This window comes from Camarhynchus parvulus, chromosome 2 (assembly GCF_901933205.1).
Source record: "Camarhynchus parvulus chromosome 2, STF_HiC, whole genome shotgun sequence".
Classification (NCBI taxonomy): Eukaryota; Metazoa; Chordata; class Aves; order Passeriformes; family Thraupidae; genus Camarhynchus; species Camarhynchus parvulus.
In genome coordinates, this window is record NC_044572.1 from 44,404,462 (window position 1) to 44,430,187 (window position 25,726).

The 25,726-nt window shown below is 46.5% G+C and overlaps 2 protein-coding genes and 2 non-coding genes across 4 annotated transcripts in view; 3 read left to right on the plus strand and 1 right to left on the minus strand.

The window, feature by feature from the left end:
* Positions 1 to 1,073: 1,073 nt before the first annotated feature.
* On the plus strand, positions 1,074 to 5,719 carry RPSA (ribosomal protein SA). The gene is made up of 7 exons (XM_030943651.1): positions 1,074 to 1,128; positions 1,377 to 1,544; positions 2,488 to 2,606; positions 3,854 to 4,099; positions 4,942 to 5,070; positions 5,313 to 5,481; positions 5,579 to 5,719. Exons 2-7 carry the CDS (start codon positions 1,412 to 1,414, stop codon positions 5,671 to 5,673), a joined length of 891 nt encoding a protein of 296 aa, XP_030799511.1. The 5' UTR covers positions 1,074 to 1,128; positions 1,377 to 1,411; the 3' UTR covers positions 5,674 to 5,719.
* Positions 3,178 to 3,335, plus strand: LOC115901509. Its single transcript, XR_004060564.1, has one exon. It is a non-coding gene; the product is annotated as a small nucleolar RNA SNORA62/SNORA6 family (small nucleolar RNA).
* LOC115901497 lies at positions 4,261 to 4,419 on the plus strand. The gene has a single exon (XR_004060553.1). It is a non-coding gene; the product is annotated as a small nucleolar RNA SNORA62/SNORA6 family (small nucleolar RNA).
* Positions 5,720 to 18,982: 13,263 nt separating the features above from the next.
* The window catches only part of TMC2 (transmembrane channel like 2), a 30,610-nt gene continuing 23,866 nt past the window's right edge, over positions 18,983 to 25,726 (minus strand). The window contains exons 18-20 of the mRNA XM_030963786.1: positions 21,595 to 21,673; positions 20,346 to 20,466; positions 18,983 to 19,236 (exon numbers count right to left, since the gene is read on the minus strand). Coding sequence (XP_030819646.1) covers positions 18,983 to 19,236; positions 20,346 to 20,466; positions 21,595 to 21,673 — 454 coding nt within the window. The remainder of the gene's footprint in view (positions 19,237 to 20,345; positions 20,467 to 21,594; positions 21,674 to 25,726) is intronic.

Here is a 25,726-nt window from a genome sequence, read left to right on the forward strand (position 1 = left end):
TGGTTTCTTAAACGCAAACAACAACAAAAAAAATCCCAAACCCAATAACACACAGAAACATGGGCAAGTACCACAAAAATGTCTACTGCAGAACACGGATGTGTAAGTTCAGTGTCAATTTCACGTCTTTTTACTGTCATTTCTGCAAAGGACAGGAACAGCCTTGGCTGCCCAAGCTCTCCTGCATGGTGCCAGAGCAGTGCCTCTGCAGGGAGGGGAATTTGGGTGCAGGGAAAGATGCTGCAGCCCCTTAGAAGCTTCCCCCCACAGCAGGCAATTTAGAACCTAGATATAATTCATCAAATAATCACCAGTCCTTAGAGCATATATTTCACTTTCAGCAGGAAAATGGGATTGTAAAATGTTCAAAAAAATCTTTGCTTTCTGTTCACTTCAGGACCTCAAGAACAGCCTTGATGTTGCTTGAAGCACAAGCCTCAGGATGCTGTGAAGCAGCTCCAGACTGACAGAACCACAGAATCAGTTCAGTTGGAAAAGACCTCTGAGATCCGGGAGTCCAAGCCGTGATCAAACACCACCCTGTCAACCAGACCGTGGCACTGAGTGCTTCGTGCAGTCTTGCCTTACACACCTCCCGGGACAGTGACTCCACCACCTCCCTGGGCAGCCCATTCCAAAGTGTAATTACTCCTTCGGTGAAGAAATTCCTCCTAATGTCCAACCTAAACCTCCCCTGGTGAAACTAGAGTCCTCGTGTCCTGTCGCTGGTTGCCAGGGTCAAGATGTCGGTCCCCACCTGGCTACACCCTCCTTTCAGGCAGGTGTAGAGAGCGGTAAGGGGTCACCCCTGAGCCTCCTTTCTCTGGGCTAAACACCCCCAGCTCCCCCAGCCGCTCCTCACAGAACTCACACTGCAGACCCTTCACCAGCTTTTTTTCCCCTTCTCTGGATTCGCAATCCCACAAATCCTACGAGCTTCGTTCAGAGCCAATGTCAGGAAGGGGCCGGAGCAGCGGGCGCGGCCCGGGGATGCCGGGGAGGCGCCGCCGCCGCGGAGCCTCGCCCCCGAGGCGCCCCATTGGCTGCCGAGGCTATATATGGCCGTCAGGCGGGGGCGGGCTCTCTTTCGGCTCCGCGCCGCCCGGGCTTCCACACGGCGTTGTCAGCGTGAGTCGGGGCCGCCGGGCGGGGGGCGCGGGGGCGGCGGGGACGCGTTCCGCGCCCTGCGATAACACCGCGGGGCACTGTGCATCTCGCCGCACCGCCGGCGGCCGGGCTGAGCCGGGCCGGGCCGGGCCGCGGGGAAGGCCGAGGCCTGCCGCTTGTAGCGCGGGAGGCGGCCCAAGATGGCGGCCGGGGCGGCTGGACCTCGTGGCGCGTCCCCGCCGGGCTGAGCCGCGTCCCTGTGCCCGCAGGTTCCCTGTCGTTGCTTCCCAAGGGAAACCCCACAATGTCCGGAGGCCTCGATGTCCTGCAGATGAAGGAGGAGGATGTCCTCAAATTTCTCGCTGCCGGGACCCACCTGGGAGGTACCAACCTGGACTTCCAGATGGAGCAGTACATCTACAAAAGGAAGAGCGATGGTAAATAGGCGGGATGGGTGGCCCGGGATGGGCAGCTGGGGTCTTGTGGGCAGAATTGGTAGAAGCAGGAAAGTCCTATGGCTTGATCTCTTTAGCATGGTTTCTCATTGCCTTTGCCATGGATACCAGTGTTAACTCAAAGAAGTACCAATACCAGTGTTAACTCAAAGAAGTATAATAAAATACTGATTTTGGAACAATTCTACTAGTTCTTGACTATCTTGATCTTTGAATCTGGTAAATCAATCACACCTGGCTTCAGTAATTTTGCTAGTTCTTTACTATATTAACAAAATGGTTTTAGTATGTCAGTTATGATTTCTCCTTGTTGGTATTGGTTGTCAATCTAAGCTGCCATGTGTTAAAAGATAAAAACTCTTACCAGTGCTAGGTTTTTGATGATAGGTGCTGGAAGTGTGTGATGTTAAAACCATAAGGGGAGAATTTTCTTTATAATAGCTTTCCATTAGCTAGAATGAGACTAGAGTGTCATCATTTCATAAAGGACACTGAGGTGCTGGAGCATGTACAGAGAAGGGCAGCAAAGCTTTTGAAAGGTCCAGAAAATGTAGTGAATAATGATTAAAGGAGCTGTGTTTGTTTAGTCTTGAGAGGAAGCAGCTCAGGGGGATCTCACGGCTCTCTACAACTGCCTGAAAGAAAGGGTCACCCTTTTCTCCTGCCAGCAGTCAGAGGATTCAAGGAAATGGGCTTGAGATGAGATAAGGGAGATTCAGATTAGATGATAAAAAAATTCACCGGTTGGATGGTCAGACAGTGGAATAGGTTGCCCGGTTGTGTTTAAGGGGGCCCTGGATATGATGTTGATTGTATGAATTTTGGAGTGACCACAGCCATGTGGCAGGTTTAATGGCAGAGGAGTGCTATCCTGTTTTAGGATCTTGTATTTGCTGGTTGTTCTAAAGCCTTTTGTTGCCAACAGGTATTTACATTATCAATCTGAAGAGGACCTGGGAAAAGCTGCTCCTGGCAGCTCGTGCCATTGTTGCCATTGAGAACCCAGCTGATGTGAGCGTCATTTCTTCCAGGAACACTGGACAGGTATGGACGTCAGGAGGCCTGCAGTGTTGGGAGCAGGGCTCCCTTGCCTTGCATGCATCGCTGTCTGCCAGTGACAGCTTGGTGATAATAGGCAATAACACCAGTTTTAACTGTAGGAATGCTTTCTGTAAACATGGTTTTTGTGTTGACTTGGCAGGTTAAAACAGATGAGTTGAAACCCACTCCCCATTTGAGGGTGTTTGATAACTTGTTTTTCTTCCATATCCTTCTCCTTGCTGGATTTCTGTCATATTAGTGGTCAGTCCCCTGGTGACCCCTTCCTGCCAGACCTGCTATGTGTAATTGGCAGTGATTTTCTGGGGACAGTAAGCCCCTGATATACAAGTTGTCAAATAAGAAATTTTCTATTATTGAGCAAGGTAAATTAGCTGGTATATTTGTAATTTTGACTCCTAAAATTTTTAGCAAAAATGTTCTGTTGTAGGAGGTGATAACTCTTAATTAGTCACTGGAGTTTGTGAGGTTAGGTTGTTCAGGTAACTGCAGGTGGGGCCACAGATGTTTAGGGAGATTCAGGGGTGGATTTCTGAAGGAAAAAAGGTTAGTTTGATGTGCACACTATTAAAGCTTGATGCTGAGGTCAGTTTCTGGCCAATGAGCTCTCAAGTGTCGGAAGTGTGCGACAGCAAAGGATGGCAGGGTTTTCGCTAACGCCAGGAGAGGGGCTCCCTCTAGGATTGGAGTTTGATAGTAGGCCCTGCCACATGCCTGACAAGTTGGAAGCTGTTAAAATTGAATGAGAACTGCCAACTGCAATTTTAATGGACAAAGGTACAATTTGTGTGTATTTATTACTGAGTTTTTCTGTAGTTCCCTGAAGTTCCTGGATAACGAAAAGATACAGAAATCATGGAAGAAAACCTGCTTTGCTTTTTTTGTAAGCTTTTTGTTTAATTCACCCTTCCATGATTTGATTATGAGAGATGGGAGTACAGCTTGCCAATAACTTGGGGGGCAGAGAAGGCTTTTTTTCATGTCCTGACTTACTGCTTTGCTGGTGGATACGGTCTTTTAAAAAGCTCATGGTGTAGCTCTTTTCAATAACATTTTTATTTTGTCTCCTGCTGGGTTGGTGAGCCGTGATTTCACAGGAATGGAAGCAAATAGTTCCGTTAAATTTCATGCACATTCACTGGCAGTGCCTGGGTGACTTGGCTGAAATGCACTTTTCTGGCTTGGTTAAAATGCAGTTTTCCTACTTCACCTTTGCTGTGTCCCTTTTGCAGCGTGCGGTCCTGAAGTTCGCTGCTGCCACTGGGGCTACTCCCATTGCTGGACGTTTCACCCCTGGCACCTTCACAAACCAGATCCAAGCAGCTTTCCGTGAGCCGCGGCTCCTGGTGGTGACGGACCCACGGGCTGATCACCAGCCACTGACTGAGGCATCCTATGTCAACATCCCCACCATCGCCCTGTGCAACACGGACTCCCCGCTGCGCTATGTGGATATCGCGATTCCCTGCAATAACAAGGTAACGCTTCCCTGTGGCGTTCAGGGCAGCTTCCTCTGGAGTGTGCCCTGTGCTTCCAAGATGGATGCTTTCTGCAAGGGAAGGTTGGCTCGTGTCTCACGTGTATCTTGGGGGATGAGCTAATGAATGTCTCTCACAGGCGGGTGGGGAGGAGAAAATAAACTGCACACAGTTGGAGCTTGGAGCTGAGGCTGGTTTCTGGCCAAGGAACTCTCAAGTGTAGGACGTGTGCTATAGTAACCTGGCAGGATTTTTCGCTGACACCATGAGGGTCTTTGTGACCCAATGAGTGGAGTTTGATAGTCATTCTTGCCACAGATCATGAATATGAATGAAAGATAAGTGAACTGATGGAGAAACTGCTCTGAGACATTACCTTGGCAGAAATCACCTGAAAGGTAAAGTCTAGGAAGATGAGAAGCTATCTTAGATCTCTATGGGAGTGTCAGTCAACAAAACTAGTGTAAGCCGCATGTGAGGATGTGTGTAAGCTTTGTTTATTTTGTCAAGTTTTCAATTTCTTCATTCTCGAATATGTGGTGAACATCATCGCTGTCTTTTGGATGAGACTTACATCAGGGTGGTGAGCAACGTGAAACTCTGTAACAGGAGAGTTACTTCAGGCTGTGATGTAATGGCATCATGATTTCTGCAGAGACATGAAAATGTCACTGGGAACTTGAAGAGTTACCCTTTTTTCAAGTTCAAGTACTTAAGTTTGGCATTGGCAAGTAATGTCTTTCACCAAGCACAAGCCTTGGATGGGGTACAGATAAGTCTTCTGCTCTTTCTGGAAAGGTTTAATTTTACAGCCAACTCATACCTACTTTCTGCTGTTCCAGGGAGCCCACTCAGTTGGCCTGATGTGGTGGATGCTGGCTCGGGAGGTCCTGCGCATGCGTGGCACCATCTCCCGTGAGCACCCATGGGAAGTCATGCCTGACTTGTACTTCTACAGGGATCCCGAGGAGGTAGGAATCCTCATGGCAGGGAGTGTGTCTCTCTGGGATGTTCTGCTTGTGCTCATATCCCATGGTCCTGTGTATCTGCTGTCGAGGACAGGTTTTGCTAATGTAATGATGGCACTTGACACTCTACTGTGGTGGTTGGTTAATTGTATTCCCAGTTGGTACCTGTTGCCTGATACTTGAAAGTAAGGGTTATGTTCTGGGATGTGTTCCTGGGAGACTCAGGCTGGGCTCTTCCATTGCAGATTGAAAAGGAGGAGCAGGCAGCTGCTGAGAAAGCAGTCACGAAGGAGGAATTCCAGACTGAATGGACAGCCCCAGCACCTGAATTTACTGCTCCTCCTCAGCCTGAGGTTGCAGATTGGTCTGAGGGAGTGCAGGTCCCATCTGTGCCCATCCAGCAGTTCCCCACAGGTCAGTTTGGGGGGGTGTCTGTGGGAAGGGGTGGAGGGTGTTGTTGAGGGTGGAAGGAGCTGGGGAGTGCTAAGTGTTGTTGTATTTGTGATTGCAGAGGACTGGAGTGCCCAGCCTGCCACCGAGGACTGGTCAGCAGCTCCCACTGCCCAGGCTACTGAGTGGGTTGGCACTGCCACGGAATGGTCTTAACTTCAGCCCTGCTGTACTGTGAGAGAAATAAAGGCTGGTTTAGTACGTGCTGTGCCGGTGCTGCGTTTGTAAAGTTGCTGGCTGGTGACGTGGGGTAGCAATGGGGCACGGTCCTCAGGCAGGAGTGGGCGTTCCTGTTACACCCTCTTAACCTTTCCTGGCTCCGCTCCAGTGGGGAGGCAGCAGTGTGTGTGCTCAGGCAGAGCAGTTTGCTTTCAGTTTTTCTTTTTTTATAGCAGCCTGTCTGGGTCCACCCAAATGGGCTGCTTTTGTTCTCTGCTTGGGGTTTCACAAGTTTGCAGGGTGAGGATGGTTCTGGTGACCAGGTGTGGGTGGTGGCCTGACTGAACAGTGTGGTGAATAGAGTCCTTGAGTTGGGAGCTGCTCCTCTGATGGAATCCCAGCCTTAGCATCAGTATTGCCAGTTTCTTCCTCAAAAATGTTACAGTAATCTTCAGGAAAAAAACCACCATATTAATTAATCTGCTTTAGTTCTTGAGGATTATATTGCTGTGATTATTAGCGATAATGGGAGGTAGACCAAGAAAATGGGGTTTTGCTTGTTGGAGGTGAAGATTGTTCAGATTGGATCCTTTTTTCCATATTGGTGTGGTTGCAGATGCTCCTTTTTGTACCTTCAGCACTGCCAATTAACCTGTAAAGAACGTTTTCTCTTGGTGCATGTGCTCATTTAGTTTGTAATGGTGTGTATTAGCAGTAAAAAACCTAAAGCAAGTTATGCATATTACTGCACAATATCTGTCCAAAGGAGACTGATTTTTATTCCTCTTGTCTTCACCCATTACATGCAAGGTGACTAAAAGTTTTGTTAATAATGAACAGGTGAGCACTTCACCATTTTTTCCTGAAAGAGAAAGAGACGCTCTGTTTGTTCACTGCGTTCCTCAGAAGTGTGCTTGTGGCACGTCCTCTGCTACTTCCCAGAATCCAGCAGGGGGAGGCCCCTTCCTGCCACCTGAGGTCTGTCACTTGTGTGTCAGCGTGTGTTGGGAGCCTGGTCGTTTGGGGACTATGTACCTGCTGATTGACTCCCCAAATCTGAGATTGCCCCAAAAGATTTGTTGGCCTGGAATTTTTTTCATTCTGCTGCATTGAAAGTTCCCAAACTCAGAGCAGTCTTACTCCTTGGTACATTGAATCTCTGCTGTCACTGTTGCTGTTTCACGGTTGCCCCTTTTATCCGTTGTGTAACTTGTTTCCTGCGAATGTGTTCCTGTTAATGAGTATGTAGAAGTCATCAGACAGCTCCTGTGTGGGTGATGGTGCTGTTTTAAATCAATTGGTTCTGAGTAATTGCTGCTGAAATATTCCTGGCATGTTACTGCAATGTGGTTGTTTTCATTTAAGTATTTCCTAAAGTATCACTTTGACTTTCATGATTCTCATTCTTGGAACCAAGGACTGGCAGTGGCAGGTGGATCTGCACAGCCTGGTCAGGAGACAGATCTCTGCATGTGGGTTCAGAATCACCTTGTTGGGGCAATGGGTAGAGTGGGAGAGCTCATTTGCCTGCAGCACTGCAGAGGGATGAATAGCAGCCTTTAGGAAAGGAGGCAGCCTTGGCTGTGACAGCAGAGGACTCAGTGCAGGAAGGCTGTGATCCTCAGCATGCTAGAAGAACAGGGTGGCACAGGAGTGGAGACAGCAGCAGACACATAGCAAAAGATCTGCCAGAGCTTCCCCTGTGGCAAATACCTGGCAGATGTAATCTGTTGAGACAGTGCAGAGGAATGAGTAGATAGGAGCAAATCCTTGAGACACTGGCTTGTTCATTATTGCCTGTTTTTGGTAAGTGCAGTGTTGATGTTGAATAAGAACATCAAAGAGCTTGTAACTGTTCTGGATTGATCTGATTTGACCCAAAATGGCTTAGGCAGAGGTCTCTGTATGGTGGCAATTTCCATTGAGGGTCATGATAATGTTTTCTTTCTCTGTGACCTTATCTTTGGTTGATGGAACTGGGTTGAATGGAGCTAGGTGAACTTCTTAGGATAGCCTTCTTCCAAAGTTGGTTGGCTGGGGTTTCAGAGCATCGTAGGACCCCTCTGGACAAATGAGCTGTTGCAGTCTTTGCCGGTATGGTACTGTGTGATCCATGAATGTCTCATACATGCAGACTTTCCAGTTCCCTCCCTAATTTATATGCCACCATTCACAGATTTTCCTTTTCCTCTCCAGTCACTCCTTTGCCTAAATAATCACGGTATTTTTAGTATCCACGTATTGTCAGATTACGCCAAGGTTATTCATTTGCAGGAAGCAAAGGGTTTTATGCACAGCTGAAGAGATTCATCTCTCTGCTTAAATCCAGGCTGCAAAAATGTTCCACTCTTTGCATCTGTCTATAGGATGTTTGATGTTGACTTTTAGGAGTATAGTATACTCATATTGTGAGCCTGTTTATTCAGATCTGTGCACTGTATAAGTGTGTAAAGGAAACTAAAGATGTGTGTGATGAATTCACCCCACTGCTCCTCTTGAGGCTTCTTCCCCACCTAGGACTGTGAGCATTCTGCATGCAGTTGGAGTGGATCTTGTAACAATTTTTTTTTCTTGGATTACTAGCATCTTGATGCAGATAGACTCTACATGGAGTAAAGCACGTGGTAAATCTGCAAAATGAATGCAGCACTCTCCAAAGCTGTGTATCTTGTACCTTCTTTGGACAGATAAAGCCTGGCATCTTGAATATATTGTCTCCCCAGCAGAGGGAGAAAAAAGGAAAGCATTCCAGATTTACATCATTATTGCTGTAGGACCAAGGTGTTGCTTGAGTTTGTCCCCACTGCCCTGCAGCTTCCAAAGAGCCAGCATTTCAGGCAGTTTTTTCTCTCTAGCTAGTGCTTGGCACTACCAGCTCCCAGCCCTTGCAGCCTAAAGCTTGTGGAAACCACAAGGCCTCAGAGTTGGTGAAAACCTGATCTGCATTGAATCTGTATGACCGGTAAAGGTAGAACAGTTACAGTTGTGTGTAGCACTAGGAATGAAGAACATCATTGATCATCAGCTCTGCAAAGAGGCAGACTGTGGTAAACACCTTGGGCATCACAGGTACAATCTTACTATGTCACAACACTTGATTTTCTCAGTGCCTTGCTTTATGGGGCACTGATTTCTGCACCTGTTTTTATTTGGTTTTTTAGAGCTTGTGATTTTAAGAATACTCACTGCCATTTTTCTGCTGTCCAACTTTGGAAGCATGTAGTTTTCATTTATACATTGTTCATTTATACACTCAGTAGTCACTGATGAAAAAAACTACATAATGAAGATACATTTTTGATATCTCTATACCTGAAAGAACATGTCTTTTCTGGGCTGCTGCTTAAACCCTCAGTTCATCAAGTGTTAATAAAGACTTGAATTTACCTGGTATGTCTTCTCATGAGATGGAGTCCTAAATATTTCTGTCAGTGTTTGTTTCACTGGCTACAAGATTACTTTTATTAGTTCTGTTGAAGCATGAATAAAATAAATTCTAAAGGGATGCAGGATGCATACTTAGAAATTACGGCTCCCTAACCATGCTTTGAAGGCCAGAGAAACCTGCTTTGGTAGAAAATCTTTCTCTTCATGCTAAATGCCATTGCACCACATGCAGAAGGGTTCCTGGGGGTAAGTCACACAGTTCACTCTTTGTTTTGGTACAGTTGCTGGTGACATTTGGGCAGAACAAGGGGTACCACAGTGTGGAGGGATAGAATGTAAGAAAATAAAGATAGTGCAGAAGGTAGTCTCACACCTGCGGAGTTGCAGCTGCACTAAAGATTAGGAGCAGGCTTGCCCTTAATAGGCCGCAGCTGTGTCCAATAAGAAGAGTGCTACGAAGGAGTTGGTTAGCTAGGTGAGGAGAGAGTTGGAGTTTGTTGGCCGTGCTGTGAGAGACAAGGAGTCAGTGCTGCAAGGGGGAGCCCATGAGAAATCACCGAGAAGGTATGGGACTTTTGCAATAAGATGACAACCCCACAGTGCACGGGGACAGCCTGTGCCCACTACCCTTGGTATGGGGCTTGGGTTTTAGCAGCTCAGAAGGGGGGGAACAGGGTCTATTTGCATGGGCCAGAGCTGGATGCTGAGGACTGAAACAGAATTGTGGCTCTCAATGGGACTGTACACCCTCCCACCAGGTATGTGGGTCAGTCAGGTTTAGGGTTTTGCAGAGCAGGGAGCTCAGCATGGCAGCTGTGGCACAGTTCAAAACTCAGAGCTGCTCTGCTACAGGGCATGGCTGTGCCAGACTGGGGCAAGCTTTTGCCATACGAGGGCGTGCTGGCACTGCTCCTCCCTGTGCTGCAGCTGGAAATGTTAGGGTGCAGCCATACAGACTGGAAAGCTGCTGGGAAGCTCACCTGGAATGCTGCATTAGTTAGCATTGCCCAAGGAACTGGTTCCAAAGTGTTTGCCACCTTACTTCTTGAGAGCCCAGGGGCTGCTCAGAGTGAGGGAGGTGGTCTCAGTGTTTGCCTTTTGGGTCTGAACCAAGTCAGGACCACGCTACCAGCCTTTTCTACTCAGACACCGGCATGGTGATGGAAGTGGCTTTCCGGGAGCTGGCTGACACCCCAGCATCGCTCCCACCTGGCAGGTGACTGGAGGATGGTGGCGGTCCCTGCACAAGTGCGACGTACGAGTGCGGGGATCCTTCCCAGTGCCCAGTAGATGGGGCTGTGCTTCCTGCTTTCCCCGCGTTCCGGCCGCCGCTGGCAGCGCGGCAGGAGGGCTGGGCAGAGCGGACACCCGCGGAGGGAAGGTACAAAGCTGCCCCTCACTGGGCTTTTTGACCTCCCTGTACCAGAATGGTGCCGTCTCACCGGGACAATAAGATACCTAAAAAAAACCCCAAACGACCGAAACCCTACTATTTTTCTGTAAGTGTCTGAATGTTAAACTTTTTGCCTCCATGCTCAGCTGCAAACCTTGATCTTGACTGTAATTTCCCTGTGGGAGCAAGTGTGGGATGCCGCTGGCTGTGAATGCTCCAAGCTGAAGAAACTCCATGTTGGAAAGCCATGTTTCCAACTCATCTTTCCTGTGTGGCTTATTGCTTCCAGCATTTTCTAGAATGGCTCATCTTCTCCCCAGTACTCCCAGAGCTCCCAGGTATACAATTCACTGCACCTGTTGGCCTTGTTTATATACGAAAAAATTAAGCAGCACATGCAAAGAGGGAATCAGGTGTGAACCATTTTCTCTCACTTCTTATTTTGCTGTTAAAGGCTCTAATTTGAGAGGAAAGATTAAAAAAAAAAAAGACACTACCACTTCCCTCTCTGCAGCACGTTTTCAGAAGGCTCCTTTAAGCCTCATTCCTGCTCCCAGCTGGGTAAGGTTTTACAAGCCCCAGGTGCCACGGGCTGAAGTGTCTCCTACCATTTTCTCACAAGGACTGGTGTGGGGAAGGAGTGAATGTGCTGTTTGTTGGCTTTTCTTCTTGGCTTGTGAGGCAAACCCACTTTGTCCGTGTGCTATAAGCAGGTAGGGGCTCTTCATCAGCTCTTTCAGTAGGGCTGAGAAGTCTAGCAGCTCGTTTTTCTCACTTCAAGGGCTCAAGTCCTTTGAAAAGTTTTGAGACAAATTTTAAGTCATAATTCTTTTCCCTAGGCCTGTCTTGGATTTCTGCTTGCTTCCTATGCTGCCTGTGCTCATTTTATATTTTATTTTTGTTCTGTGAAAGCTACATGTTTGTGTTTATTGTTTCAAAATAAGAACTGGGATTTCTCAAACTGTACCTTGAATATAGAAGAAGGAACTTCATTAAAATGTCAAATCTGTGACTTGTGATTTAAAATATGCCAAGTTATCAAGTCTGCATGGTTCCCAGCTGGGATGAGTGCTCTGTGAAGCCATTCTTTTGTGGCCTGTGTTGTCTCCCCTGGGATCTCAAGGATGGAGCTTGCTCTGTTAAGGTAAGTGTCAAGCTTTCTTTAAATTTTATCTTAGATCTTCTATCATTACAAGAATAGTGGATTGACCTTTCCTTCTTGTGTCCATTTGGTAGGCACTGCTCTTCTGCTGTTATGATAATTACAACACAAAATACAGAGGCGAGCAATGAGTGCCTTCTGTGGTGCAGTGCGAGCCAGAGTGGAGCAGGGTGGGCATCAGGCACAGAGCAGCTGCCTCCTTGCTCTCCTAGGCTGGGGTGAGCTCAGCAGATGTGGTAGCTGCTCAAGCAGTATATTGCTGGTACCACAGGGACCCCTGTGGCAAATGTGCTTGGCATCTTCCTGGTTAGATGAGATTTAAGGGATGCTGTCTAGGATGCATCTGGATGTTGTGGAGCCCCCAAAACTGCCCAGAGGCTCCTTGCTCACCTGGAAGGCCAGGTGGAACAGCGGTTTCACAAATAGTTTAAACAGATGCTACTTTCAGAGGCTCTTCCTTGCCCTCTATATTCTTTCCTCTGAATTCATGGTCTGGTGGTGGCAGGAAAGAGGAAACCCTTTATTTTAGGTGGAGATCTGTTTTTCCTGCTGGACACGGGGTTGGAGGAGTACTGTGAGCAATGATCCATCCCCAACAATGTGACGGTTTTGGCAGTTTGGTGGATAACCAGTTCAAATACAGTACTTGGTTTCAGTGGCTCCGTGGCAGTGTGGCATACCCTGGCGGTGACTTGTCCTGTTCCAGCAGGACTAGTTCAGCTCCTCAGAGCCAGCTAAAGGTCTTTAAAAGCTACTTACCCTCCATGTTACTGGCATACGTGATGAGGAGGACATAAAGTGCTGAAAGGGCATGTTCATGACACTGGGCTTTCCCTGGAGATTGATTACAAGAGGTTTCCACCACTTCTGCACAAAGGAACTGCTTTTCTCCATGGATCAATGCTCAGGGTAGTGCTAAGGCAGATGTTTCCCCACTGTTGGCTCTCTGTGGCTGTGGCACACCCCCATCCTATGTGGGCATGATAGCAGAGGTGGGGAAAGTTGGGCAGAAACTGTGGAGAGTTCCACAGGCAGAGCTGCAGCTGCTTGTGAAGAAAACCTTGCCAGTGGCTCATTTGTTATGTTTGCAAATGCAGTATCAAAATGCTTCTGCAGCCTTTTCCTCCTAAAACTGCAGGGCTTCTTGGGGAGCAGAAGCTGAGTTTGCCAGGGTCCCATGCAAAAGCCCTGCAGCCCTGGCCACTGCAGCAGCTGCAGATGGAGCTGGGGGACCTGCAAGCTGCAGTGGTGCTGCTGTGGTGGCAGTGAAGCTCTGTTGGTGTTCAGGCAGTGTTTGTGCTGCTCTGTCCAAGCTGCTGTAGCAAAGTGCTCTGGCTAATGAAAAAGACATGGGTTTTATTATAGTGGGGTTTTTTTCCTGTCTTCCTGGCCTTGAGCCCTCCAGGCACCTTATTAAAATAAATCTGATAACAGCCTTCATATTTGGAAGATCCTACATATCTGCCAAGGCACTGAATTATTTACTGCTGCTGCTGCTATCCAAAAAAAACCCAGAAGTCCCATATGTGGGAAATGTTTCTTAATTAGAGGAAGGTTTGGATCTGCAGGCTTTTGTAGGAGGTAAGCCTTGGCTCCCCCAAACAACTTTGCTTTGAGGGAGGGAGAATGGAGGAAGGAGAACTCAGCTGCTTGGGATGTTTCTGCAGCTGCTCTTCCCTGGAAAAATGGGTTAGTAACACCATTAAAATAATGTTCCACCTCCTACTAACCTGATCTCTACACTTGATCACTGTGGTGGTTTGTCTATCCTCAAGCAGTCCAGGTAACAGTGCTGTGCTGCTATGGTTGTTTTCATTTTATTTTCAACTGAGCTGAAGTTATTTTTTCTCCCTCCCACATTGCCAGGAGAGGGATGACACTGACAGCTTCTGCAAGCATTGCTCGGTTCTGAATGGAGAAGCTCAGCTGCTTTTATATCCTGCAGCTGTTTCCTTGCACAGCTTTTTCACTGCCTTGTGCAGCAGTGGTGGGTGCAGTGTGCCCTTACCCCCGCACTGGCCCTAAGGCAGGTGCAGGGCTGTTGAATTTCTTACCCTCCAGATTTCCCAGCTCTGTGAGCTGGGCTAAAGGATGGTTAAAGGTTAAATCCCACTCTTGTTGCTCGGGCATGAGCCTCCAGGGAGCACAGCTGAGATCAGCACTGGGATTCTTGTGTCCCACTGTTGTTCTCCTGCCTGATCTGGTCCCCAGGAGGTGAGGAAGACTCTCAATGATTGTCCCTCTCCTCCCCTTGGCTTCTCTGCCACCTTCAAGTGACTTTTGTCCATTGGGTCTTTGCATGGAGGTTTGATGCTGATGCACATAAAGCCTTTGCTTGCTGGGAAATGGCATCTGTCTATCCACCCATCCCTGGGTGCCTGTCAGCTCTCCTCCCTCTACCTGCGTGCTTGGAGCACCAGCTGCAGAGAGAAATCTCTGTGCTTCAGCGCTTTCTAGTTCTGCTGTCAATCATGGAGGAGTGGTGCAGAAAATAATATAAATTCTGAAACATTTAAAAAATCCACTCATCTTGATCTCAGTGCCTGTGTGGATACATGCACACACAGACTGTCTCCTGATATGTGGGAAGTTGGTGGCCTTTGTTTGCTGAGGTCATGGAGCACCTGGGTATTCTCTGAGTAGCACCATGTGGTACCAACTTAAGATTTAGAGACCATGCTTACAACTGGGTTTGGATGTTTCTAGATGTTGGAATGGAAGAGGACCCCAGGGAGTTGTGTCCTGTGATTGCAGCAGTGCCAAGTCTCCCTGCATTAGCTCAACACAGCACAGCATTGTGTTGGTACAGTCCATTTAAAACACAAGGCTGGGCTCTGATTCAGCACTGATGACTATGTTGTGTGAGAAATGGGCCAGGACCTAAAATCCTGGGGTTTCAGAGTCACTTTTTTCCCCAGGGGAACACTGAATCTGAGCATTTGGGAGTGATAAAGCCTTGGCTGCAGATGAAGCCAGGCTGCCACCTGCCAAAGGACAAGCTGCTGCCTCAGGGCTCAGGCAAACGGCAAGAAAACCACGACAGAGAGCAAAAAATCCCCACAGCTGTCAGGCTGGAGAGCTGATAACATTGCACGCAACATGGATCAAAAATGGAGGGAATCACTAATTTAAAGTCTTTTGGCAAGCACTCAGGTTTTTTTTTTCTTTATCCAGGATGTTTTTACTTGGAAGGGATGTGATTTAGAGAGGTGGTGGGGTGAGGCTCAAAGGTCCCTGTCTGACCTGCTTTGGTGCCAGCAAAAGCACTGATTCGTGGTTGCAGAGAGTGCAGGGAGGGGTCTGAACATGCTGGGGTGCAGGAAGGTGGGAGACCTGCTGTTCCCATGGCCTGCTGGGGTCAAGGCAAGGGCCCCCAGGGCATTCCATTAATTCTTAGTGCATCTTCACCAGCATAGAAGCTGCTCTGGTGCTGTTGACACTGGCAGGGGCCCTGCCTCACTGGGCTTCTGCCAGTGCCAGTCTGTGAATGTCCTCCTTTGAGTGGGGCAGCTATTGCTAGAAATAACCTCTTGGCTTTTCTGTATTTGAAAGCAAAACTCAACCACCTGAATTTTGGAGAAATTCTGAAGTTTCTTTTTTATCTGTCTCTTGCTTGTATTTCCTGAGGGTTTCTTTTTTAGGGTTCTGGTGCCTTTTTTAAGCCAAAGATATAAAGAAAAGAGCTAGGTCTCTACAAATGAGCACAACACAGTATTTAAGCTCTTAATTCCTGCAGGGAAACAGATACTTAAGTGTTTTTTTGGGGTTAGACCTTTAAAGCAGAATCCTTTTAGAATTTGTCTCATGTCTGACCTAACCAGACTGCTTTGCTCAATTCCCTGAAGGTGAACATTCCCAGACTGGCACTGGCAGAACTCCTGCCCAGCCAGACAGGAGCTCATGGGGCTCCTCAAGTTTGTGGGGCAGGATAAACTGATAAAACCCCAGTCTCCATCATCAGAAATTTTCTCTGGGAAGTGGTTTTTGGCTGTCTTTCTTACCTGGATTTGTCAGAGTAAGTTTTTTAGGGTGGATCTGAGAAATTTGTGTTGGTGCTAGTGCAGCCTGTATTCTTTGTCCCTACAATGGGTCTTGTGGTATCTAGAGCCTGTTTGTAGATGAGAGGTTTCTTTAGCCTGGATGTGCAGCTGAAAACCCTCCTCAGCACCCTAAAAAAACCTACAAATCCATCCCCAGGCCTCTGTTTTGTTAGCTTGTTAGTTTATATGAGAAAACCCTCTCCCCTGTCCATGAGCAGAGAAAGATTCCAAAGAAGAGCAGAGGCGGGTGACACACAAGACCTCTGCAGCTCACATTTTCAAGCAAGGTGACAATTCTATTTCTGTGGAGGTTCAGAATGTGTGATAAATGGCTTTGTCATAGCGCAGGATTAGCTATAGGGGAAGAGAATGAAAGCTCAAGATGCTCTTGACTGCGTGTTTAGGATACGTGAGGTTATCAGGAAAAGGAGTGCTGTCAGTAGAGGGGGCATCCAGTGCTTGTTTCCCTTTCTCTCCTTGGAAAGCTTCATATAAGCCACTGAAAATACAAGTTCAGGTGTTTCAAGGTTCCCTTTTGAAAAGAGCTTACTGTCCTTCTGCAGCAAAAAGCTGATTTTTCTGCTTTGGAGAACCTAAGGTGCCTTGGTACCAAATACAAAATCAGTGTATTCTTTGCATTCTTTTCTGGCTTTATGAGCAAACCTGCTTAATGGTGTCTACTGTTCTCTGCTCATTGAGAGTACAGAAAGTAGCTTGTCTTGTATACAGCTGGGCACTTTATGATAGAAATGTCTGAATTATGTTTTCGACCCTAAAAGAGAGGGGTGCACATTGTTATCCCCTTCACAGCTCATGTTTAGCCACGTGTTTTGCAAAAATGCCCTTTAAATTTTTTTTTTTATTTTGCTGAGGTTCCTGTTCATTAGTAACACTGAGCAGATGCACTGCCTGGCCATGCAAACTAAAAACTGATGCCCATGAGAGCTGCCTGTTTAAAAACAAATCTCTGATGAGAAGAATAATAAAATGATTAAGCTTAGATATTTCCTTGTGTTTTTTTAACAAAACCGCTTGGCTGCAGCATTTGAGCTAGTGGCAGTACAAGATGTGAAAAATTTGCAATGCAGAGGGCTCTTCCAGTCATCTATGAATGTAAGCTGAGAGCTGTGAGAGATGTTACTAGGAGGTTCCCAGTACTCACCACTGAGCTTTACTCTTTTTTTTTTTTTCCCCTTTCCCCTTGAAGTTAGACTGAGCCCTGGAGGAAGATTAGGATGGATAGAGTCTTTCAACAAATGCTAGGGAGTTGGAAATCAATGCTTTTTGCTGTTTCTAACAATAGAAAAATAGAAATGGAACCAAACACTACTGAATATTCCAGTGAGTTTGTGGAGTTTAATCTTCAGTTGCATGTGAATAACTGGTAAATGGACTCAGAACTCCAAGAGATAAGTAATCATTTCAGTCAATATGAGGACTGAGGGCTGGCATCTTTACACCTTTCATGACTCTTGTGCTCTTGCCCCACAGTGGATTGAATTTGGGGCAGAGTTTCCACCGACCTGCAGGAATTGTCTGGCTGATATTATCACCCTTTTATCCTGGAGTCTCTGAGCCTGCAACAGACACTGATCAATGGGTGAACCTAATGTATTATAATTAGAGATAAACAAGCCTTGAAGGAGTAATTAGTTAATGGGCAGTTGTGTGCTCCAGAGATGGCACAGTGCTTTGGAATGCTCCATATTATTGCTGGTCTGATTCAGAGAGTATCCAAATCTTGTAATGCTTACTAACCTGGTCTAAGTCTGCCTCTGCTTCTCTGGCTTTCAAAACCTGTCTGGATTTCTTGATGTCTTCTTCATAATGCTTCTTGTTGCCTTTATATGTGTGCAGGCATGTATGCACACACGTGCTTCCAGCCTCTTTCAGTTTGCTAGCAGAGGTGAGTGAGATCTGAAGCTACATTCTCCCCTTTCCAAATTGTGTTTCAGTGTGAGCTGAGGAATGAAGAGGAGGAGAGTGCTCTTCCTTGATATGCAACCAGTCCCTAAGATACCAGAGTCTGCAGGGCAGGCAGGCTGTGCCAGAATCAGGGCACTGTGTTGTTTCTGTGGCTTACTTTCTGAGTTGGCAGGCTGGGAACACCTTCCCCCAGCACTTTCTGACCTGTATGGACACCTCCAAGGAAGGATGTCTCCTGGAAAAGGCCTTCTCTTGTCTGACTTTTGTCCAGTTCAGTGAATGGGTATCTCTGCAGAGAGCTCACCATACCTATGTTGCATCAGCAACTCTCACAGTAAAGAAGCAAGCCAAAACCTTTTCTGTGAGACCCAGATCAGAGAAATGTCCTTCCAAGCCCAGGAAATAAATCCAATGAGCAGCTTCTCATGTGGAGGCTCCATGGGAGAATGACCAACCCTGACCACAGCAGTGTCCTGGGAACAGCCAAACTGACTTTGAGCTGTGTACCAGGAGCAGCTGCTTCTAGAAACAACCCATTGACTTTGCTGGATTTGAAAGCAAAATGCAATGATTTCATTTTTGAAGAAATTCTGAAGTCTCCTTTTCTTTATCTCTTGTTTGCATCTCCTGGAAGTACTTCTCTACTGTTCTTAAATGGCAACAGGAATTTCTAAATGGTTATAATCAGAAACTAGGCCAAGGCACTGTTAGTCTCTCAGTTGTGCTGGGTGGTGTTGCTAGACTAGGAATCATATCCAGGGATTGAAATAATGGTGCAAGCTGCTGTCAACAGACTGTGAAAAAGAGGAGTGGAGTGGGAACCTTGAGAAAGTGGTGGTGGGATTGAAAGATGAAAGTTTGGAGGAGGTAGGCTATAGGAAAACTATGACAAGGGACAAAATGCAGCTGACAAAATTCCCTCTGGTATGAATCCTCTACTCCTAGTAGCAGCTGCCTTGTGGCTGAGCAAGGACACTCAATTTTTTGTAAGAATATTAAATTCTCCAGGCAGAGGAACAACAGAAAAAACCCACAACAAACCTCTGTTTAAATGACAGGTAAAGTCACACCACTTTTATTAATTAAAGAAGCCTCTGAAAGTACTGGCAAGCACTTGCTCCACAGAGCAAGTTAGTGGCCACAGGGTGCATCCTGTGCGAAGCATTTCAGCAATGTCACGGCTGATCTTTGTTCTGACCGCCTCCCATTTCCCTTGGGATCAAAATCAGCACAGCCCTTGGGAGTAACAACTCAGAAGTACTACTAAGTGTCTAAACAAATCTGTATTAGAGAGCGTTGGGTAGATAGAGAGCACCACGGGTGGATGTCCAGCATGCGGGAATCATTTCCTACCAAAGCTACAACGGTTCATGCAGCACAGGAGAAACTTTGCTGAGGTTATCGAGCAGCCCGTGGGTAGCATGGCTGCCCTCTCCCTCTTCCAGGGACTGGTCCCAGGGGGTGTCCCCACGGCCTGGGCTGGCCAGGGTAGGGTGCCCGAACGCCCAGTATCCGTGGCTGTGTCACAAACACCGGCGATGGTGGGGTGAATGCTGCTCCCCTCCCGCCGGCCATGGGGCTGCCAGCCAGGGCTTCTCCTCTGCCTGGCTTCCTGGCAGGGCTGGATCCATTTGGAGACTCTATTTTCTTGTCTAGAGCAAAGATGATGAATGTTCTTTTCTTTGCAGCAAGCACTGCCTTTCATCCTCTCCCCAGTGACTGCTGTTTCTTCTCTGTGCAATAACCAGAGTGTCTGGGGATTTGTGTTTGAGCCTCTGAGTGAAGGAACCAGGAACAAGAATGTTCCTCCCCTCAACTCAACAGCCAGTTCATGTCCCTGCTGTCCAGGCCCTCTTTTCAGGTTCTTACCAGAAGCATTGATAAAACACAATAATCCTACCAGCCATGCTGGTACACACCTAGGCATGGGGTGTGGTGGGTAATTCCTGATTTTCAGTCTTTATTTTCAGTGCACTCAAAACACTGCCAGCACTATATCCATTTAAATGAATGCCTTGAGTCTGCTTTGGAGAGGACCTGTCCTGGGTTGCTCTGAACCTTCCAGTTTGTCTCAGTCCATCAAATTCAAGGGGGTTATGGTGGCACTAGTCTGCCTTTCTCACCTGTACCAGGATAAAATCAAAACCTTTCAGGTGATTTTCACAAGTGAGAGCTGGAGGCTCTGACAGTCAGGAAGTGGCTGGTTGAGACTGAGCCTGGAGGATCCATTTTCCTTGAAAATAACCCAATCCTGGTGCTAATGCCTCCTCCTCGTTCTTTGTGCCCATGGAACCCCACAGCAGATCTTAGAGCATGCATTTATTTACCCTAAGACTTAACCCAATCCTGTGAAAAGTTTCTGCCTCATTCATGATGAATTTTCCAATGAAAAGCTCAACTCAGGAAGAAAAAGTCTGACTCAACTCACCAGCCCTGAAACAACACTCTGTTTAAACACTATTCCCAGAATAAATTGCTGGTTTCATGACCAGCATGGTTAATAATTGGGATGTGAATCATAATTTTGGATTACAGTTCCCACTGTGACAAGCCTGTGTGAGATATAATCCAGTCTAAAAATGTGCCCTTCCTGAGTGTCCATTGGCAGGTGGACTTCTGCAACAGGACAAAATCTGTCCTAATTATACTCGTCCAATCCCTTGCTAAGGTGTATCCCTCCAGTTTTTCAATCCTATCAGTCACATTGGTGGCTAAATGAGCCCTTTCAGAAGTGTTATGGGGAGATTGTATTAATTTTTACCTTCCGCTTGTTTAGGGGGACTTTCAGTCTTTGTACTTGGTGTAAGTAAATCCTCCAGATCTTGCAGCATAGGGTTGGTACTGGCTTTGTTGTTTCTCTTGTTTTTCTCCTCTTCTCGTTGCTGCATCAATAAAAAACATTGGGTTTAGTTAAAAACTGCAGGTGTAATCTGGGAAATGGTGGCCTGGTGTTGTGTTTGCCTGGCTAAGTGTTTGTTGGTATGAACGAATCTCTTTGCCAAGTTCAAGGTGCTGAATCCTGGTCCAATGATCAGGTGTTTCCAGGAAAGAAAGTACATCCCAGACAGGACTGGAAAACAGTGGCTCTGCTCCTGTTAGGGCAAAGCCCTTGCAGATAACATGGTTTAGGTCCATCAGGCTGTCTGTGTGTTCTTACAGCTACCAATCTGCCCTCTCTGGTGTATTGGTTAGTTTTAAATGTGAGCCTTTTGTGAGAGAGGATGTCAGGGATAAATGCCAGAGGAAGAGGGTATGGCAGCACAGGGATGGGCTGCAGGGCTGGCTTTGGCAGTACTTGCATACATTTAGGGCTACAAAAGATTCTCTTCTGGATAGTGGAGGGAATCTCTACTTTTGGATAGGGCTGAGCCCTGCTTTGTGATTCCTTTAGCCCTGATCCCAGCCAGGCTGTGCAGCATGAAATAGAGTGTCCCCAAATCTGAGAGTGCTGTAGCACAGGTTCACCTCCTGCAGTACTTGAGGGTGCCCTTTGCACCAGGACACTTCCTTTAAGCTGAGTGGTTGATTCTGAGTTTGAGCATTTGAATGTAATTTATGGGAGTCCCTCTTCTCAGTGCTCACATCCTCACTTTTCATGTTGCACCAATCTCTGCTTTATGTGATGTTTTGCTTTATGTGGCACTGCCTCCTTGGCCTGGATCCTGTCCTGTGCCAGTGAAATGGCTGTGGTTTCCATGGGCTTGTCATTGTTCCTGGGAAATCTCAGACATCAAAGCATTGTCTGAACTTCTAGGTAACTTACTCTTGTAGATGAAAACCACAGTTTATGGAAAAGCCAACTGTAGTTTTGATGCATGAAATAGCAGATTATTATGGGATGTGACCACTCTGCACAGCTAGACATTAAATGCCATCAGAGGGGATTGAACAAGCATAAAATATGTAATCTTCTTGTGTCACCAAAGTGAAGAGCGATTTAAAGCATATGCTATGCATCAAGATTTAAGTGCATGGTATTTCAAAGGTCGTTTTGCCAGATCAGTATTTACCATTTGCATTTTCTTCTTCAGCTCTGCGTTGGCGCGCTGATATGCTTTAGACACAGCATTCAGGTAATAGATGGTGAGGCTAGAAAAGAAAACATGTTGCTGTAGTGATAGGATCAGGGGAAAGAGAAAGTTTCACAAGGAAGGAACATGTAATTTTTTGCCTACCTCTAATTCCTAATTTTCCCACCAGTTGTCTCCAAACTTCTTTTAGAAGCTCGGGGTTTAGGGATAATTTGGGCTGCCTGTGGCATGGTTAGCCAAAACAGGCTGAGCCCATCTAAAGCTCTGTTCTACTCAAACAGAAGAAAAATGACCAGCCTGCCCTCGTGCCTCCACTTTGGCTGGCCATGGGCTCTCTGCTTCCTTTGCACCAACCTTGGGGAGACCACGCACCAGTCTTGAGATGGAACTGCCACCACGTAACACAGGGACCTTAGGAAAAACTTGACACCTCTCCTGAAAAGCAGTGCTCAAGGATCAGTCCCCCTTCCCCCTTTTCTAGGACCAGCTGCATCCTGTATCCCTGGACGGGGCCCTTGAGGGCAAGCAGAAGCCAGGTTGGAGCAGAGCCATGAGCTTTTGTTTTGATCCTCTCTTCTCCAAAAAGGGCACGCCAAAGCCAGGGGAAAACTGAGCCAAGCTGGAGGGAACTGAGAGGCAAGTGGGGATGGGAGAGGGCATGCTGGCTGCCAGCCTCTGGCACACAGGGAGGCTGTGCTTTAAAACATGCCCAGGTGTCTGGGTCTGTCTTACCACCTCTGACACTCGCCAGCCAGTGATATCTTGGTAGTAAAAAAAAATGTCCCCTCTTGCTTTTGTGGAGTGCCTTTGTTTTTCTAAATTAAAACTGTCATCTGCTCAGTGGCTCCAAGCCATTTCTAGGAAAAGCACCAGCCATTCAGTTCACTGCTATAGTTGTTTGGGGTATTTTTTTTCAAAATAAAGTAGAAAATTCTCTTATTGAAGGAAAACAAAGGTTGGGAAAGAAAAATGGTTTCCTGACATTCATAACCTGTGTGCGTTGCTCCAGCCCAGGTTCATCAAACTCAAACCAGACTCAAGGATTTCATCAATTGAGTGCGTGATCCTAAGCCCAGCAAGGCACCTTGTACTGGCATGTGGGTTTCCAGGTGGAAGATCAGGAAGTGGTGCTTAGGATTGCCTTTCTTGAGGCTTTTTACAGGGGTCTGTTTAGAGGAAACACATTTGCTTCCTTTTGTCTAACATTAACTCAAAACTCAGTCATGGTGATCTAGGCTCTCTGTCCTGCCAATCCTCTTGGAAATTGTTTTTTCTTTTTGTTTTTCTGTGAAGGTGTGATAGTTTTATTTCTTCTATGTTATCAAGCTCATTGTCTAGAAAATACTACTTTGTAATCAGGGCTGTGAATAAGAATGATGTTGATAACACACTGATATTTTCATATTGCTAATTCTTGGTTTTCCTAAGTTGAGCAAGGACCTTTGTTTTTGTTTCAAGCTCTGTCAGTGAGGAGGTACACAAAAGAAACTGGGAGGGACCATAGGTGGGACAGGTGACCTGAACTGACCAAAGAGATATTCCACACCATACAATGTCTGGTGTATAAATAGGAGGGTTACCTTTAACAGGGGCCAGTCTGGTTTTGGCAAGGGTGGTCTGGCATCAGTCAGTGGGTGGTGAGCAACTGTATTATGTGTCACTTATTTTTCCCTTTTTATTATTATTACAATTTACCATTATTACTATATTTTACTTTGATTTTGATTATTGAATTGGTCTTATCTCAATCTGCAAGTTTTTCTTTGATTCTTCTCCTCATTCAACCAGGATTGGAGAGAGAGAGAGAAGAGGTTGAGCAAGTAGCTGGGTAGTGCCTAATTTCCAAGTGGGTTTAAACCATGACACCCTGGCACCCCTCCTCTCTGATGTATTGCTTCCCCAGTTCTGGGGAGAGTGTGGGTCACTGTCCTTTTCTAGCCTGCAGAGGAATTTTAATTTTTTCCCCTTCTTGATACAGTAAAATGCTTCTATCTTCTGCCAGGAAGCTCTGCAGGCCACAGATTGAAATCCTACTCTCAGCCTGAGTAGGATTATGTGATGTGCCCGTGGACACAATATCTTTCAATCTTCTTTCTCTGTATTTCCTGTTTCCCTTGTCCTTGGACAGTTAAAAGCTGGACAGTAAGCTTGACACCCATGTCACTCACTGGACCCCATCATTGTTTGGAACCAGGAGCTAAGAACTGAAATAAACAGAAGATGCATTTTGGATTGCACCTGGATAAAAGAGAAGTGGTTGTCATGACTAGAGAAAATTACTTAATTCAGTCCATAGTAAGTGGAAAACTCATTTTTGAGAGACTGCAATCAAAATCAACAGATTGTCCATTTGTGATCCACCTGTTGCTCTTTGTAGAGGCTATTTTTAGTTAGGCTGGATTGCAGGTTGCTTTGCCTGCTGCTTTGAGAGCTTCTGGCTCCATGCTCATCAGGATTAAATGAAGCTTTTGCATTTCCCTGGTTTCAGTCTCCTGGAAAACTGGATGGGGTTTATCACACGGACTAGTTCCAGCTTAACCCTGTCTGCCTGTCAGCACCATAGCAGAAGTTGAAGATTTTCAAAGTCAAGGCAGGAAATTAGGCACTTGACTGAAAAGGAGGAGAGAAAAGGGCCAAAGCCTTAAGAAACAACCTTGTTTGTTCACTGTGATCTTGTCTGTGATTATCACAGGCAAGGTGAGCACGTAGATAACAAGCAGTGCCTCTGCAAGGCACCCAATGCTCTCAGGGCACGTGAGAGCTACTGCCAAGGGGCCATAGGTCTGACTGGTCCAGGCACCACACAGGGGAAGCCACTTCTTTAGGGCTGTGACTCTCTTGGGAGCTGAACAGCTGGAAATCACAAGTGTGTAATACATACAGGCCAGACAGGCAGTGTATCTGGCTGGAAAGTGAGGATGTTTTGGGTAAAATGGGCATAAGGCATCTCTCAGTTCTCAGAGGGGAGCCAGGGCAGAGACAAAACTGTCTCAAGGAGAGTTGGACTGATGGTAAAGCTGTGGTGTGGGAATAGCCATCACTGGGAAGGTGTGATAAAAGGTGTCTCTTCAACAAATAAACCGGATTTGTGCTGTTACTTTTCCCAGCTGACAGTGGAGGAAAGGGCAGGAGATTGTCGCCAGAAAAAAAAAAAAACATTATTTCCAAAGGTATTACTCTCTCCCATCAGCTTTTTTTGATGGTTGCATCAAAGCCTCAGAAACCTGGCCTGCAGCCCTTTTGTAAAGGTGGTCCATTGGGGGTGTTCTGCAGTCTTCATTTTGTGTTTGCAGTAGCATATGCCAGTGCTGCTGTGAAGCCCACAGAGTTTCTAATTCAACAATGTGCTTGGCCCTGCTAGGGATGTGGTGTGAGACTTGTCTTCTGCACAGACCTCATCTGGTCTGTATAGGTGTAGGATCAGCCTGCACAACTTACAGTACCTGATCATCTTTTTGGGGTTAAAATAAGCAAGTAGTTTGAGGCAGGTAGAGGGGTGACATGTCATTTTCAGTTTCATTAGGATTTTTCTCAGGTTGTTTGTATAAGAAACTTTGTATGGAACTAGTATTTGATATAATTTAACGGCATTACCTTCAGTGTAGCTATGCAGGATGAAGCATCACATTGCCCAAGGGCAGCTGTGCTGGAGCAGCCCAGAGGCTCATCTCCAATGTGTGGATACCCCAGAAAGAGTCAGAACAGGAATCTCTGTATGTAACAGGATCCCCATATCTCTCCCTGTCTCCTATTGATTAGTCTGAAGTGCTCAGAATTGCCTACAGAATTTGGCCACAGCCCTTCTACTCATTTTGATAGCTTTGTAAAGCCTCAAGAACGGTGCCAAAAATATCTTCTCAAATAAAAGGAGAGCTAATCCTAATACTGCTGAAGGTGCTGGGGATTTAAGTTTGATTTCAAAGCTGAAATGATCAAACAGCACTAAAACAAATACCAGATGTATTATTTGGAAAATGAAGAAGTTAAACCCCCCAAACCCAAACAAAGCTCACAACACTTCATATTTTTGGAACATGTAATTTTTGAATGCCCTGTCTTGGCGGTGCTCTAAATACCACCAGCTGTGACAGAAATTGCTTCTCCAAAAGAG

Excerpts from the sequence above, each read along its gene's own strand:
- RPSA (XM_030943651.1), top strand. The coding sequence starts at position 1,412 with ATGTCCGGAGGCCTCGATGTCCTGCAGATGAAGGAGGAGGATGTCCTC. Across the intron at positions 1,545-2,487 it reads CTACAAAAGGAAGAGCGATG|GTATTTACATTATCAATCTG; the intron begins GTAAATAGGCGG and ends TGTTGCCAACAG. Across the intron at positions 5,071-5,312 it reads TCTACAGGGATCCCGAGGAG|ATTGAAAAGGAGGAGCAGGC; the intron begins GTAGGAATCCTC and ends CTTCCATTGCAG.